Source organism: Lycorma delicatula, chromosome 1 (assembly GCF_047948215.1).
Source record: "Lycorma delicatula isolate Av1 chromosome 1, ASM4794821v1, whole genome shotgun sequence".
NCBI classification, from domain to species: Eukaryota; Metazoa; Arthropoda; class Insecta; order Hemiptera; family Fulgoridae; genus Lycorma; species Lycorma delicatula.
In genome coordinates, this window is record NC_134455.1 from 62,176,496 (window position 1) to 62,190,575 (window position 14,080).

A 14,080-nucleotide genomic window follows, 5' to 3' on the forward strand; every position below is an offset into this window, starting at 1 on the left:
AATTAATAAAGGTGTCCCATACAGAACTCAAGAATGAATTGTGTACCATTGTCACTCTCCAAGATTGGTGGCACTGTAACTTTTTAGATGTTAGCTGTGAATATTAAATCACCCAGGCATCTGCATCCTCATGACGCCTGCGAGGAACTTGTCTCTTATAAATATCACTGTTATGAGAGAGGGTCAATGTGAGTCCAGAGAAAAATTGGCCATTCCAAGCACCATGCACCTAATTCTCGAAGAACATCTTCATTTGAATGACTAAAAGATTCAACTGACACAAGAACTCATACCAACAGACCATTGGAAGCACCAAGAATCTGTCAAATGGATGTTGTAAAATCAAGAAGTAGACAATAATTTTTCAAAGAAAATCATCTTTGACAATAAGACTCACTTACACCTTAAACAAAACTATCGAATTTGGGAAACAGAGAACACGCAATTTTGGTAGTTACTAAGCAGTACATTTTTTTAAAAATTAACCCAGAAATGGCACTGACAGTGAATAGTAAACATTATTACAACATGACTTTTTATGCACTCAATTGGATAGCATATTTATAAAAAACATTTAGTTTCGGCAGGATGACACAACCTGTCTCCATAACACCAAGTGACTTCTTCCTTCAGTAGTTTGAGAAACTCATATTTATGTCAACAAAGTACAACCAAGTCCTGAGCTCAATATGAATTTCAATGCTTTATTAGATTCAATGACTACTCAATAAAAGCGAAAGAGTGTGTCAGCAGTCTAGTGGCACACATTTGTCAGATAACTGTGTTTCACAATTAACAGTAGTAAATGAATTTTGTAATAAAATTAAAATACCTGTGATTTTTTAATAAATGATTATTTTATAAAAATATTAAATCTTACATATTTTGTGGTTCACTATTTAGTTATACAAAAAAGCTTTTTATTGAAATTACACAAGTATAACTAAGTAGAGGAGAACAGAATAATATACTTATATTTACAATGCAAGAAATGTGAGAACACACCATCAACAAAGTCTTTTTAAAATGTCACATGTGAGGTAAGCATGGATTTCCATAAATTTAAAAGATTATAACACAGAAAATCAGTAGAAAAAATTATAAAATAAGATATAATTTGACGATCAATTAATTCATTTTTTCATAGAAGTAACATTGCATAATAGAATTTGAGGTTTCAAGGATTAACAATAAAAACAAGCATAAAAAAAGAAAAATTCAATATTACAATCAAGTAAGCAGTGTGTTCATAAAATGAAAATAATTAAACTTTTTTTTGTAAATCTAAAATAACAAATTAAAAAAGTGAAAAGGTCCATATCATAAAAAAAGGATTTATTCCAATAAAAATTACATAATTTGCTTAAAATTTCTGTACAAATATTGTAATAATGAAACAATAAAAGCACCAACACGCTAATCTTTTACAACCAATTATTTATACTATGTAAAAATCAAATGCTTATATAGAAATCATGACATCAAATCTTTAATTAATTCAAAATAAAATATTTAATATGAAAATTATATTTTTTTACTGTACTATATGTAGAACTATAATACTTTTCATTCTGAAGAAGTAGGAGATTTGTTTTGTGGAATTTAATATCATTTTAAATATTACATTACGTTAAATTCCTCATTCAGAGTTATGTTTTAGACATCTTGTATTTTCTGTTTCTCATAAGGTTAATAAGTCTTCATACAAATTCTTTGAAGATCAAGGTATTCCTCAAATGAAAAAAAAAGTTTAATTTTGTTACTTATGAAAAACTTTATTTAAGAAATAGACCATTTTTCAATTGACCACAGTACATTTTAAGGTAAAAAAATAAAAATTTTACCCAAGCCTGAGCTAGCTGTTGCTTAAATTGAAACTTCTTCAGAGAATACTGCTGGGAGCACTGATCATTGCAGTATCGGATGTTATGCAAAGGCTTGTATTAAGTTTTGAAGGATGTTTATCTTTCATGATGTAGTTAAAGAGTCAGTATGATTTAAATTCTATTTATTAATCAGAAAATCCTTTTTAAGGGTTTATATGTTTTAAGTAACTCAAGTAGATTTCACGTGTCCTTTATCTGTAACATCCTTTTATGAGTAAGATTTTCATGTTAAGAATGTTTGTGCACATATGTCAAGTTTCAGAGAGATGGTTTTAGGCAAATGCAATAATGGGGTGAGATGCTTTTATACATTCTTTGAATTATTGTGAAAAGCTGCACCCTTTTTGTCCTAAGCAGAATTTATTAGTTAAATAATATTATAACTTTTCTCTTTAAATAAAGTGTACTGAAATCAATTTAAAGACTGCATAACATAAAAAAGTACATGTCTATAGGTCCTTGCTTATGACAGATACATAACATTTTACAAAAGGTTTTCCATTTATTGGTGTCAGTACAGCTGTGTTAGACTTCATTAAATGAGTCACTGCCTCATGGGTGTTCTTTGTGTACACTACTTAGACTTGTTTGAACTAAGGTTACTTAAAATGTTCTTGGTCTGACATAGAGATTGTACAAATATGACTAAATGGCTATGATATTTGTCAATTATGATCCTTTAGACAAGGTGCTGCAAAGCTTCAGATGTATGTTTAGTTGGTCATTCGTGTCGATTAAGTACAGCAACTAGTTTTTGATTTTCTGAAAAATGGATAAAATTCAAATTCAAATTGTCAGTAAAGTACTGTGTTTAAAAAGGTTTAACCCCAAAGAACATACAATAGTTGGATTCCAATTTAAAGGATTTTTCTCTTTCAGTTTTGATGGTAAAAAAGTGGGCTGCTTAATTAAACATGAGTCATATATCCATTCAGATGATGAAAGTAGGCCTATATAACAAATGAAATTGTTACAAAAATCAACAATGCCATCCATATTAAATAATCATTGACTGAAGTTATGAGAGGACTGCTGACATTGCAAACATCTCGATAGACTGTGTCCACTATAATTTATTTTATGTTATGGATATGAAAGAGCTTTCTACTTAATTGGTTTGTCAACAGTCAACTTAAACGCATTTAACTGAACCTTCTCAAGGGTGATTAGATTTATTTAAATGTTTCTTTAACTTTTTACAATAGTAGATGAAATATGGGTTCCCCATTACACACCAGAAACCACACAGAAGTTTAAGCAGTAGGGGGTGGGAATAAGCTTCAAAGTGGAGGCACTTCAAACCGTCATATTCAACAGATTTGGCTCCAAGTGATTACTTCATCCTTCCAAATCTGAAGAAATGGCTTGTTAGACAAAGATTCACTTCAAATAATGAGATCAAAGCTGAGACAGTCGCTTACTTTGCAGAGTAGGGCAAATTAGATTATACTAAGGGTATTAAAAAATCGGTAAAGTAAAATGGTTGATCTGAATGTACTGAATTACATGTGACTAGAATGAAAAATAAAATAAAAGCGTTTGAAAACTTGTGTTTCCTTTATCAGCCCAAGAACTTTCCAAACAGCCCTCATATATTTATTGTATTTAAACAACTTAAAAAATATTTTAAAAACTCAAACAACCTGTGGTATATGTGTTAAGTGAATGTGTGTTCCACTTCCCTGTTTACCTTTTATTGCAGTGGGGAAAAAGTCAGTCGCGTCTTGACTGCGGACTGCTACAGTCATATAAGTGATTTAAACTTGTAAATGTTATACGTTGTATTAAACTTAAGTAAACAAAAACCATTGTAAAGAACAAACCATTACTAAATGCAATTTAAACAATTCTAAACTATTATAACCATTATTATATAAGCTACAAACTACTATAAACGTGTTATTATTATTTAAGTGTTTAACTGTGTATTAATCAATAATAAACTTCATGTACTGATTAAACAGTGAATCTTTTTTTCTTATTCACATTGTCTAATATTGTCTTATTCACATTTTTTGGTAACCCCAACATGATGTGAAAATTCAAATATAATTGGACAATGTGCTTGGCGTAGCAAAATTAAACAATTTTAAAGTGTCTAAACAAACTTGAGTAAAAACCGACTGATCAATCAACAAACATTTTAGTAAGTTGTATTCTTAGTGAGATACACAATTTGTGTGACTAATTTGCAGAAGTGAGTATTATACACTACTTTTATTAAACATTTATTTAACTATTTATTAAACATTTTTACAAAGAAGTATTGAATGACGCAACTAAATAAACATAAATAGTCAATTGTGCTAACTAACAAACGTGCATCTGGACGAACATTTAAAACTGTATAAATCTACCAATTCCATCTTCCACCTACCAGCTGATTATCTACCATTCATCTTACTCATCATGAACAATGTATCTTTTAATTTAGCCATTAACAATACAAATAAATAATTAAGCAATTATAGTAATAAACATTTTTATTTTCATAAAGTTATAATTATTTAACTTATAGAGTACCTGTATACTACTTTTACATAAATATATTAAACATTTTGTGTGTATTTTCCATATGTTTATGTACCACTAGTTGTGTTTTATGTACAGTATTATGAATTTGCTTACAAGTATACATAATTAAGTTTCTCTGCTTTTGTTGTGAATAATTATAATCAAAAATATTGTCATTTTCTTAAAATTGTCAAGTTATAGACATATAAGTTTTAAGTTATAAACAAATTAACCTAGTATATTTATGAAAGGAAATTTTAGGTAGCATTTGTTACAAACAGGTTTTTGCTGGATGAAAATTTAGCGTGCTATTTGTCAATTCATTCGATTCAGAAAATAATAGTCTTTCAGAGTTAAAAACCTGTTTAAAGAAACTTGAAGATTGCTGGTCCAAATTTGACTGCATACAATCAGAAATCAGGGGTATTTGTACAGACACTGAGTACGAAATTGAGGAAACCAAGTTATCCTCACTGGAAGATGATTGTTACGAAATCAGAAGTAAAATCAGTAATGTCCTAATGATCCTCTTTATCTGCTGCTCAGTCATCTCCTCATGATACTGGATAATCTGATCTTTTGAACAATATAAAATTCCTGAAATAACCCTGCCTATATTTTCTGGAAAATATGAACAGTGGACCGATTCTCATGATGTGTTCGAGTCTATGATTCATAATTCATCTAAATTACCATATTTACGCTCTTGTCTAAAAGACAAAGCTTTACAAACAATTAAAGAAATAAAGGTTTCTGCTGACAATTATGAATTAACTTGGACACTCATTAAACATCGATTTAAAAGTACTAGATTAATAATAAAAGTTCATATACAAGGAATACTGATTTTTATACGACTTGGCAAACCTCATTCCACTGCAATAAAGAACCTGTACAACACTATTAATAACCACTTGGCTGCCTTAAAAAACTTAGGCGAACTAACAGATCACTGGAGTGCACTCTAAATATTTTTAATTACAAATAAATTGGACCCGGAAATGAGAGATCACTGGGAGGCATATTACGCAAAAAATATTCTTAATGACGATAACAAAAAGACCTATGCTGATTCATCTGAATCCGAATTTTTAACTGTAATCTTTTAAAAATGTAATGCAATTCTTACATAAAGAAACAATGATCTTAGTAATTCTAGAAGAAAATCAGACAATAAATCCAAAAGGACAATCATTTACAAATACCCAACCAAAATCACAATTTAACCAAGCCATAAATAATATTTCGTGTCATGCAAGCAATACCTATCTATCCATGAGTCATTGCGCAATCTACAAGGACAATCACACAACCTTTACCTGCAAGCAACTCAGTAACCTTAATTCGTCGCAAAAATACTTAAAGATTCATAAACTCAAACTGTGTATAAATTGTCTAAAATCAGACTAAAACTTTGAAGTGTAAGAGTCCTCATAGTTACAAATATTGCAACAAACATCATCACAGTGTTTTTCATATAGAGAAAATTAGTCAACCATCACTGAAACAACAACCTAAGATTGATGCAACTGAGCCTCCTACATCAAAATCATCTGTATTGGCCTGTTCTAGTAGCAGCAAAGAAGTTTCTAGCTACTGCAATTATCCTCATTAAAGATAATCAGGGTGTACCATATTCATGTTGCACACTGCTCAACAGCAGTAGTCAATTGAATTTCATTAACCAATCGCTAGTTGCAGATTTAGGTCTTAAACAATCCAAAATCCTGGCATCTATCGCTGGAACTGGAAACACTAGAATGACAACAAATGTTTCAGTCAATGTTACAATTAAATCGAGATTAAATGATTACAAAGAAAATATAATAATGTTAGTTTTATGAAAAATTGTTAACGATTTACCGACATCCTCCGTAAACTTAAACTTAAACATACCAGATGATATAGAATTAGCTGATGACAAATTCTTTCCGTCTAAACGAGTCAATGTGCTGCTTGGTGCAAGCATATTCTTCGATATTGTATGAAAAGGTCAAATCAAGCTTGAAAAGAATTTGCCAACTTTACGAAATTCAATTTTTGGCTGGATCACAAGTGGCAAGATTGCATCAAACCATGCGATGCAAAAAATGTCTTTGTCTTTAACTACCACTTGTACTGCTGTGCATTAATATTTAGACGACATCATCACTTCATTTTGAAAAACAGAGGAGATTCAAGCAATGACAGTAGATCTTTTGAAGAACAAGCATGTAAGTAACATTATATATCCAACGTTAAATGTCAGTCGGATGGTAAATTCGTCATCAAATTACCTTTTTCTGCTGATCCTGTGACATCATTAAGAAGATCAAGGGAACACGCCATTAAATGTTTTTATTCTTTGGAGACAAAATCAACAAATGATTTGAAGGTGAGTTACAACAATTTTCTTAATGAATATCTAGAAAATGATGAAATGTAATCTGTAGTTGAAGAGAGGGAGCCTGAACTCACTTATTACTTACCTCATCATCCAGTCATTAGAGAATCCAGTTCTACAACTCGATTACGTGTTGTTTTTGACACATTAGCTAAGACCTCAAATAATTATTCCTTAAACGATTTAATAACTATACTACTATCATTTCATATTCATTCCTATGTATTTACGGCAGACATTAAACAAATGTACCGAAAAATATTAATAGTTGAAAGTCAACAAGATTTTCAACAAGTTGTATGACATAATGATATAACTGAAAAAATTAATACAGATTTAAAACCATTACATATGGTACTGCTTTGGCTCCATTTCTGGCAAACTGTTGTTTGTTTTAACTGGCTGAAGAAGGGAGGGTTTCATCTCCTGGAGCATCTATTGTCTTCAAAGAGATTTTTATGTAGACAACGTCTTAACCGAAGGAGACTGTCTAGACAAAGTAATCAAACTAGAGCTAGTTAATCTGTTGAATAGTGGAGGTTTTGAACTGCAAAAATGGTGCTCTAACCACCCATCTATTTTGAAAAATATAACAAAGGAAGATATCAAATCAGGATTCATCATAGAAGACTCAGATAATAAGGCAATCAAGACTCTCAGGATATATTGGCAACCATCAACGGATATTTTTCGATTTAGTCAACTGCTCATCCTCCAGAGATCAACTAAATGTGCTATTTTATCAGACATAACTTGACTATTTGATCCAATTGGAATTGTCTCACAAATAGTTATTACTGCTAAACTTCTTATGCAAGAAATCTGACTGATAAAGGACTTAGGTTGGGACCAAAAAGTTCCTGATGCGTTGTATATTAAATGGAACAACTACAGAGAATTATTACAAATTCTAAATCAACTGACTATTGAAAGACGACTATTAAGTAGGATATCTAATCAATTACTCAAAAAACACAGATTCTCTGATGCTTCAGAGGAAGCTTATGGCTGAGGAAGCTCATATACGTGTCTTTATATGAGAACTGTGGAAGAAGATGGAAAAGTAAATGTGAAATTAATATGTTCCAAACCTCATGTAGCTCCTCTAAAATTAACTAGAACTCTAAAATTAACTTACTACAACTAGAACTCTGTGGAGCACTACTATTGTCTAACAACTCCAAAAAACCCTTACGGCTTTAGATTTAATAAACACTGAAAGCATCACTTTATGAACTGATTCTACCATTGCATTGCATTGGTTAAACTCTCCTGCAAGTACTTAGCAAACATATGATGGGAATCTAATATTAAAAATTCAAGAACTAACGAAAAATTGCAAATGGAAACACATAAGATCTCAGGATAATCCAGCTGACTTCATTTCTCGATCTGTTTCACCTGAAATTCTCCTAAGTTGTAATCTTTGAAACTCGAAGAAAGGCGAAGGATAAATGTAGTGCAACTACCGGTTGTAAAATACTTTGAATTAATTGACAAATTTTCTAGCTGGACTAAACTACTGCAGATTACAGCTCCATGCCAGCACTTTGTAAAAAATTGTAAAAACCCTAACAATAAGATTAATGGACTTTTAACTTTTTGAGATTTGTCTGAGGCTGAAATAACATGGATTAAACAAACACAGCAAGCCTTTGTTGAAGATTTTGACAGACTTAAAGAAACAAAAAAGAAGTAAGCAATAGACTCAAATCATTAGTTTCTTTCATTGATGAAGGGGAAATACTTCGAGTCAAAGGCAGGCTAAAAAATGCATTAAATTCTCCTGATCACAAGCATCCTGTATTACTTCCACCAGATCAAGTTACTAAGCTGATAGCACTTCATACTCATATGAAACTTTACATACAGGTCCTCATGCCCTCCTGGCGGTGATAAGAACTAAATACTGGCCAATTAATGGTAAGATTCTGACTCATCAATCATTAGAAATTGCTTCCATTGCAATAGAGTTGCTCCTAAGACCATTCAACATTTAATGGGAGATCGGCCTTCCCATAGAGTTCATTTGAAAATTGGCCCATTTGAAAATTGTGGAATTGATTTCTGCGGCCCACTTCTGTTTTGTTGAGTTATGCAAAGAAGATCTACACCAACAAAGGCTTATGTGATATTCTTTATTTTGTACGTCTACCAAGGCTATATATCCGGAATTGGTTTCAGATTTCAGTACTAAGAAGTTTATTGAAGCTCTCAAAAGGTTGATAGCAAGACAAGGTAACATTACACACATTTATTCTGATAACAGCACCAACAAAGTTGGTGCCAATAATTAACTTCGCGAATTTAAACAAATGTTTGTCTCCGAATATCACATTTACCAGACGCATTCATTCTACACAGCTAATGGTATAACGTGGCATTTTATTCCTTCCAGATCTCCAACAAGTACTGAGAACTAATATTCTATTCTATAATGAACTGAAACCCTGTTAATTAAAGTTAAGGCTTGTGTCAACTCCCAGCCATTCACTGGTCTTTCCAATGACCTGAATGACCTAAACACCTACTCATTTCCTAACAGGTGGTAATCCCTTGTCTTCAACCCTTCACCTGATTTGTCAGGAGTGAATGTTAACTAGCTAGAACAACGGCAACATCTTCAACATATGTATCAGAACTTTGCGTAACAAAAATTCTTTTTTTACCAGAACTTTTGGTAAAAATATATTGGTGACATTGTTCAAATGAATATCTCTCCACTCTACAATGCAATAAGTGGAATAAGAATCACAAACCTCCACTGGCTGGAGCATTGGTGCTTCTCAAAGAAGAATTCCAAACTCTTCTTCACTGGGAATTAGGTAGATTACACGAGTTGCATTATGGTCCTAATGGTAGGGCTTGCATCGCCAGCATTAATACAGCTAAGGGACTGGTAAAAAGAGCTTTGAATAAACTGTTTGCTTTTTGATGCTTGAAATCAGCCATTTCAACAGGGGGAGCATGTTAAGTGTTCGAGTGAGAGTGAGTTCCACTTCTCTTTTTATCTTTCATTGCAATGAGTGGGAGAGAGTCAGTTGTGTCTTGACCACGAACTGCTACAGTCGTATAAGCGATTTAAACTCGTAAATGTTATACGTTGTATTAAACTTTTTTGTAGCAAACAAAAACCATTCTAAAGAACAAACCGTTACTAAACACAATTTAAACAATTCTAAAATATTATAACCATTATTATATAAGATATAAACTAGTATTAACATGTTGTTATTATTCTTTAAGTGTTACTGTGTATTAATCAATAATAAACTTCATGTTCTGATTAAACAGTGAATCTTATTTTCTTATTCAGATTGTCTAATACCTAACAATATGTTAGAAGTACCTGCTTAACAATCATGTTTCTTGTGATGTCCAGTATCTTTGAAAAAGTACTTATGATATTACTAAAACAGTAAGATTACTTTTGGCAGTGACTAAACTTTCCACAATTAATTACAATCAATCATTTCACTTTATACCTTATTGAATTAATGTGAAAATTTGAAAAATAATTTAGATTTTTGTTAAGTAAATTTTGAGTCTTTTATTGAGAAGTTTCTACATTTGAGAAAATTTTCACATTAGAAAATTGATCATTAATCATCCCAAAAAAAAAAGTAAAATAATTGAAACTCCCAGATGTCAGCCTATGATTCCTATGATTATGTCAGCAAATAAATTTATTTCATGACAGAATTAATCCAAAGTGACAAAATTAAAAAGAAGTGAAACCTGTAACTCATGTTGTTACGTTCTGTGACGTGAATTACACGTCACAGAGTGTAACAGTAATCTTACTGTTTTAGTAGTATCATAAGTACTTTTCCAAAGATACTGGACATCACAAGAAACATGATTGTTGAGCAGGTACTTCTAACATATTGTTAGGTATTAGACAATCTGAATAAGAAAATAAGATTCACTGTTTAATCAGTACATGAAGTTTATTATTGATTAATAATAGACTATGCATAGAATTTTACGATGTTACAACTTCAAATTACATTGCACTTATTATCATAGAATAATGATTTTTGGGAAATATATTGTAATATTTTTGTTCGTTTACTTTTGTTATAAAACGTGTACTAGATGGCACAGGTAGAATAATTTTATATGTTGAATCTAAGCTTCTTCAGAATGAACAAACATTATTATTCAGATAAAAATAAAAAATATATACATTCCAAAACAATCCAAGCACAATAAAATAAATAACTTGATTTTTGAAAAGCAGTTTATTCCTAATGAACACCAATTGATCAACTATACAAGTAAATGTATTACTGCTAAAATATTATATATATATATATATATATAACTTCTATTTATTAATAAATAAAAATATTACATATTATGGACAGATATTCTTATTTATAAAATATAAATAATATGTTTATGTTAATTAATAAATTGATTATAAAAATATTATACAAAAAGGTATCATTTTTTTTTTAATACAATTAACGATTAAAAATACAAAACCAATTATGTAATACAATTAACAATTTAATAATTAGAATAATATGATTACAAAAATTAGTAATTCCAATACAGTTATAATCAGTACCACCTCATTCTTCAATTGAATAATCCATTAAAATAATGTTATATGTACTTGCTTATGTACTTTTTCAGTATAGTTATATAAAAAAAAGTTACAAATAGACATTTTATATTTTAAAAAACCAATCATTTTAAACAATAAAAATCTTAATTAACAATGTGAATTTTAAGGAAATTTAGAAACATTACAGGATACAGTGCAGTCAAAAGTTTTAGAAATAACTGAGAATCTTTCTTTCAGAAGTCTAAAATAATCATTTTTATATTAATAATATTTTGAGTCATCAAACATCAATATCTGACAATTATCATGGGATTAATTCTGAATTCCTTTTTATCAATAAGCAAATGGAAAAAAAAACTCTTATTATCCTATTTTTTATACAGATTACATAATAAGGTAAAAGATATTTTGACATAAATATTGCTTATAAGGAAACTATAATAATATTTACTTTTATTTATAGAAAATAATGACTACAAAATAAAAAAAACATTTTTCTAAATTAAAAACCAACTAAAACATATGTTTCTCACAAAATATCTTAATGAAATTGTGTGATTTACCTTCTAGATCAAAAAGAGCCTGAATGATTTACTATAAGCAAAACTGCTTATCTCCGTGATAGATTTCGCAAAAATCTGAAAACTTTTTTAAATATAATATTTTTCAAAAAGAGAATTAACTATTTGGTAAATCAGGAGGCAATAAAAAGCAATAAAAATCAAGATTATCTCACAGTTTCTGTATAAGAACATTTTTAAAAGTTTAATTATTGTGTTATCACACTGCTTATTTAGTAATTTATTCCTATCAGTAGAATAATTTTTAATAAAATATAATGCTAATTAAACATATATCTACTACTAGAATTTTCTGATTTGGACAGCAAACTTATGAAGAAGCAAGCAGAAAAAAGTTAAACACAGATAAATTAATAGATACTAATTCATTAATATGATTACTTCCAGCCTAAAAAAAAATAATGTTTTAATTCTACACAAATTCACGAGTTTAAAAATTAGTTTTTCCCATGAATTCACCAAATACATTATTAATACATAAATCTGTTCTCCCTGGTTTGTATTTTTATTTTTGGGGAGCTGAAAGAATTTTATTCAATTTTGTTTTTATAAATAAAAAAAAAGTTTAGTTTTTTGGAATTTTCTTCCATTTACATAAACTACATAATATGAAACCTAACCACTATCTTTTTGTTTATCTCCTTTGATATAATTTACTATACTAAATCTAAAATATAACTGGCTACATTTTTGTGCTAATAGGTGTTTCTTTTACATAATCTGTTTCAGTCATTTTTGTAGCAGTGATGCAAGGAATGTACATGACATACAAGAGGTAATACTCAAAATTGTTTCTCTGAGAGTAAATGAAGTTTATTTTACAATTAGAACCTGTGGTAAAAAAAAAGTGAGCCTAATTTATACAGTGTAAACATCTAACTTGACAGTAACATAGATGTTACTTGTCTAACATCTCCTATATTTTGGTGTACTTTGTAAACTTGTGACAGTAAGTTTGGCTCATTGAAGAAAATAACACAAAACTTCTCTTTCATTAATAAACCTAACATGGAATGGTTGTTGACTATGGTTATGGCAGTTTCAGAAGTATCATTTATCTCATGACAGGTCACTTACAACTTTTTTCGTTCAGCACCAAACAAAAAATAACAGCATGTATTTATTTGTTTTATTGTTGTATTACATTTACTTAAGTTTTTTTGTATATTTTTCTGATGACAAATATTGCATCATGAAGCTAAGTTATGCAAATTATTTTATTTATAATCTAAGTTAAACCATATACACAAATACTCGTTTTCCTTAAACAAATATTTTTTGTCTGGTTATTTCATAAATGTCATTTAATTTTTGTAGAAACCCATTTGTCAGATAATATCTTTATTGCTGAGATTGATAATTCTGACTCTCATCAATTCTGATTTTACTTTGTAAAAGATATTATTATTTTTTAACTGTTAGGATTATGCTTATCTAAACTAAGATATTAAATAAAATTATGCAAAATGTTTGACAAACTACAACGTTTTAAAGCTTGGTCATGGATTTTACACTGATGTATTAATTTATTTTGTGTCACTAAACCTGTTAAGACAGTTTTATGAAATGTATCAGATTTATGACAGTAAATTATGAATGAAAAATAAAGGAATAGTTTTATAAAATCATACGCTATTTTTTTAAGAAGTTTTAAATAATTAATTTTAAGTTTAATAAGAAAATTTGGCAACAAAGTAGTGGACCATACTTTAAGGCACCCAGGGTTAATTCTATAAAAAAAAAATAAATAAACAAGTATAAAAGGTAGAAACTACAAGGAAGAAAATGTATAGAACCATACAATTGAGATTTTAATTAATATTTAATTTAAGTCCAAAGAGCAATAAACATAAAATTATACCAAATTAAGCATTTAAGACACAAAATCTCTGTCATTTTTTTGTATTTTTTTATGACTGATCATTCAGTTCATTGATATAAGGTAAAAGAAATTTACATAAACCTACTTTAATCTTTTTTTTTCTTTACAATATTTATCAGAGTTATAAAAAGTATGATACACGATTATGAATACCATATAATATAACTACACAGCACTCTTGGTCAATATTAGTAAAAATTGAACACTGAACAATAATAATTCAAATTCATCCTTTCTCTAAAAATTATAGAGAATACA

General features: G+C 29.4%; 1 protein-coding gene across 3 annotated transcripts in view; it reads right to left on the reverse strand.

Annotated features, from left to right (window-relative positions):
• Window positions 1-1,320: 1,320 nt before the first annotated feature.
• LOC142318899 (sorting nexin-17-like) overlaps window positions 1,321-14,080 on the reverse strand; it is an 85,396-nt gene continuing 72,636 nt past the window's right edge. For all 3 annotated transcript variants that reach the window (XM_075355558.1, XM_075355575.1, XM_075355550.1), the window contains exon 11: window positions 1,321-6,155. In XM_075355558.1, the coding sequence (XP_075211673.1) occupies window positions 6,104-6,155 (52 nt within the window). In that variant the 3' untranslated portion in view covers window positions 1,321-6,103. The remainder of the gene's footprint in view (window positions 6,156-14,080) is intronic.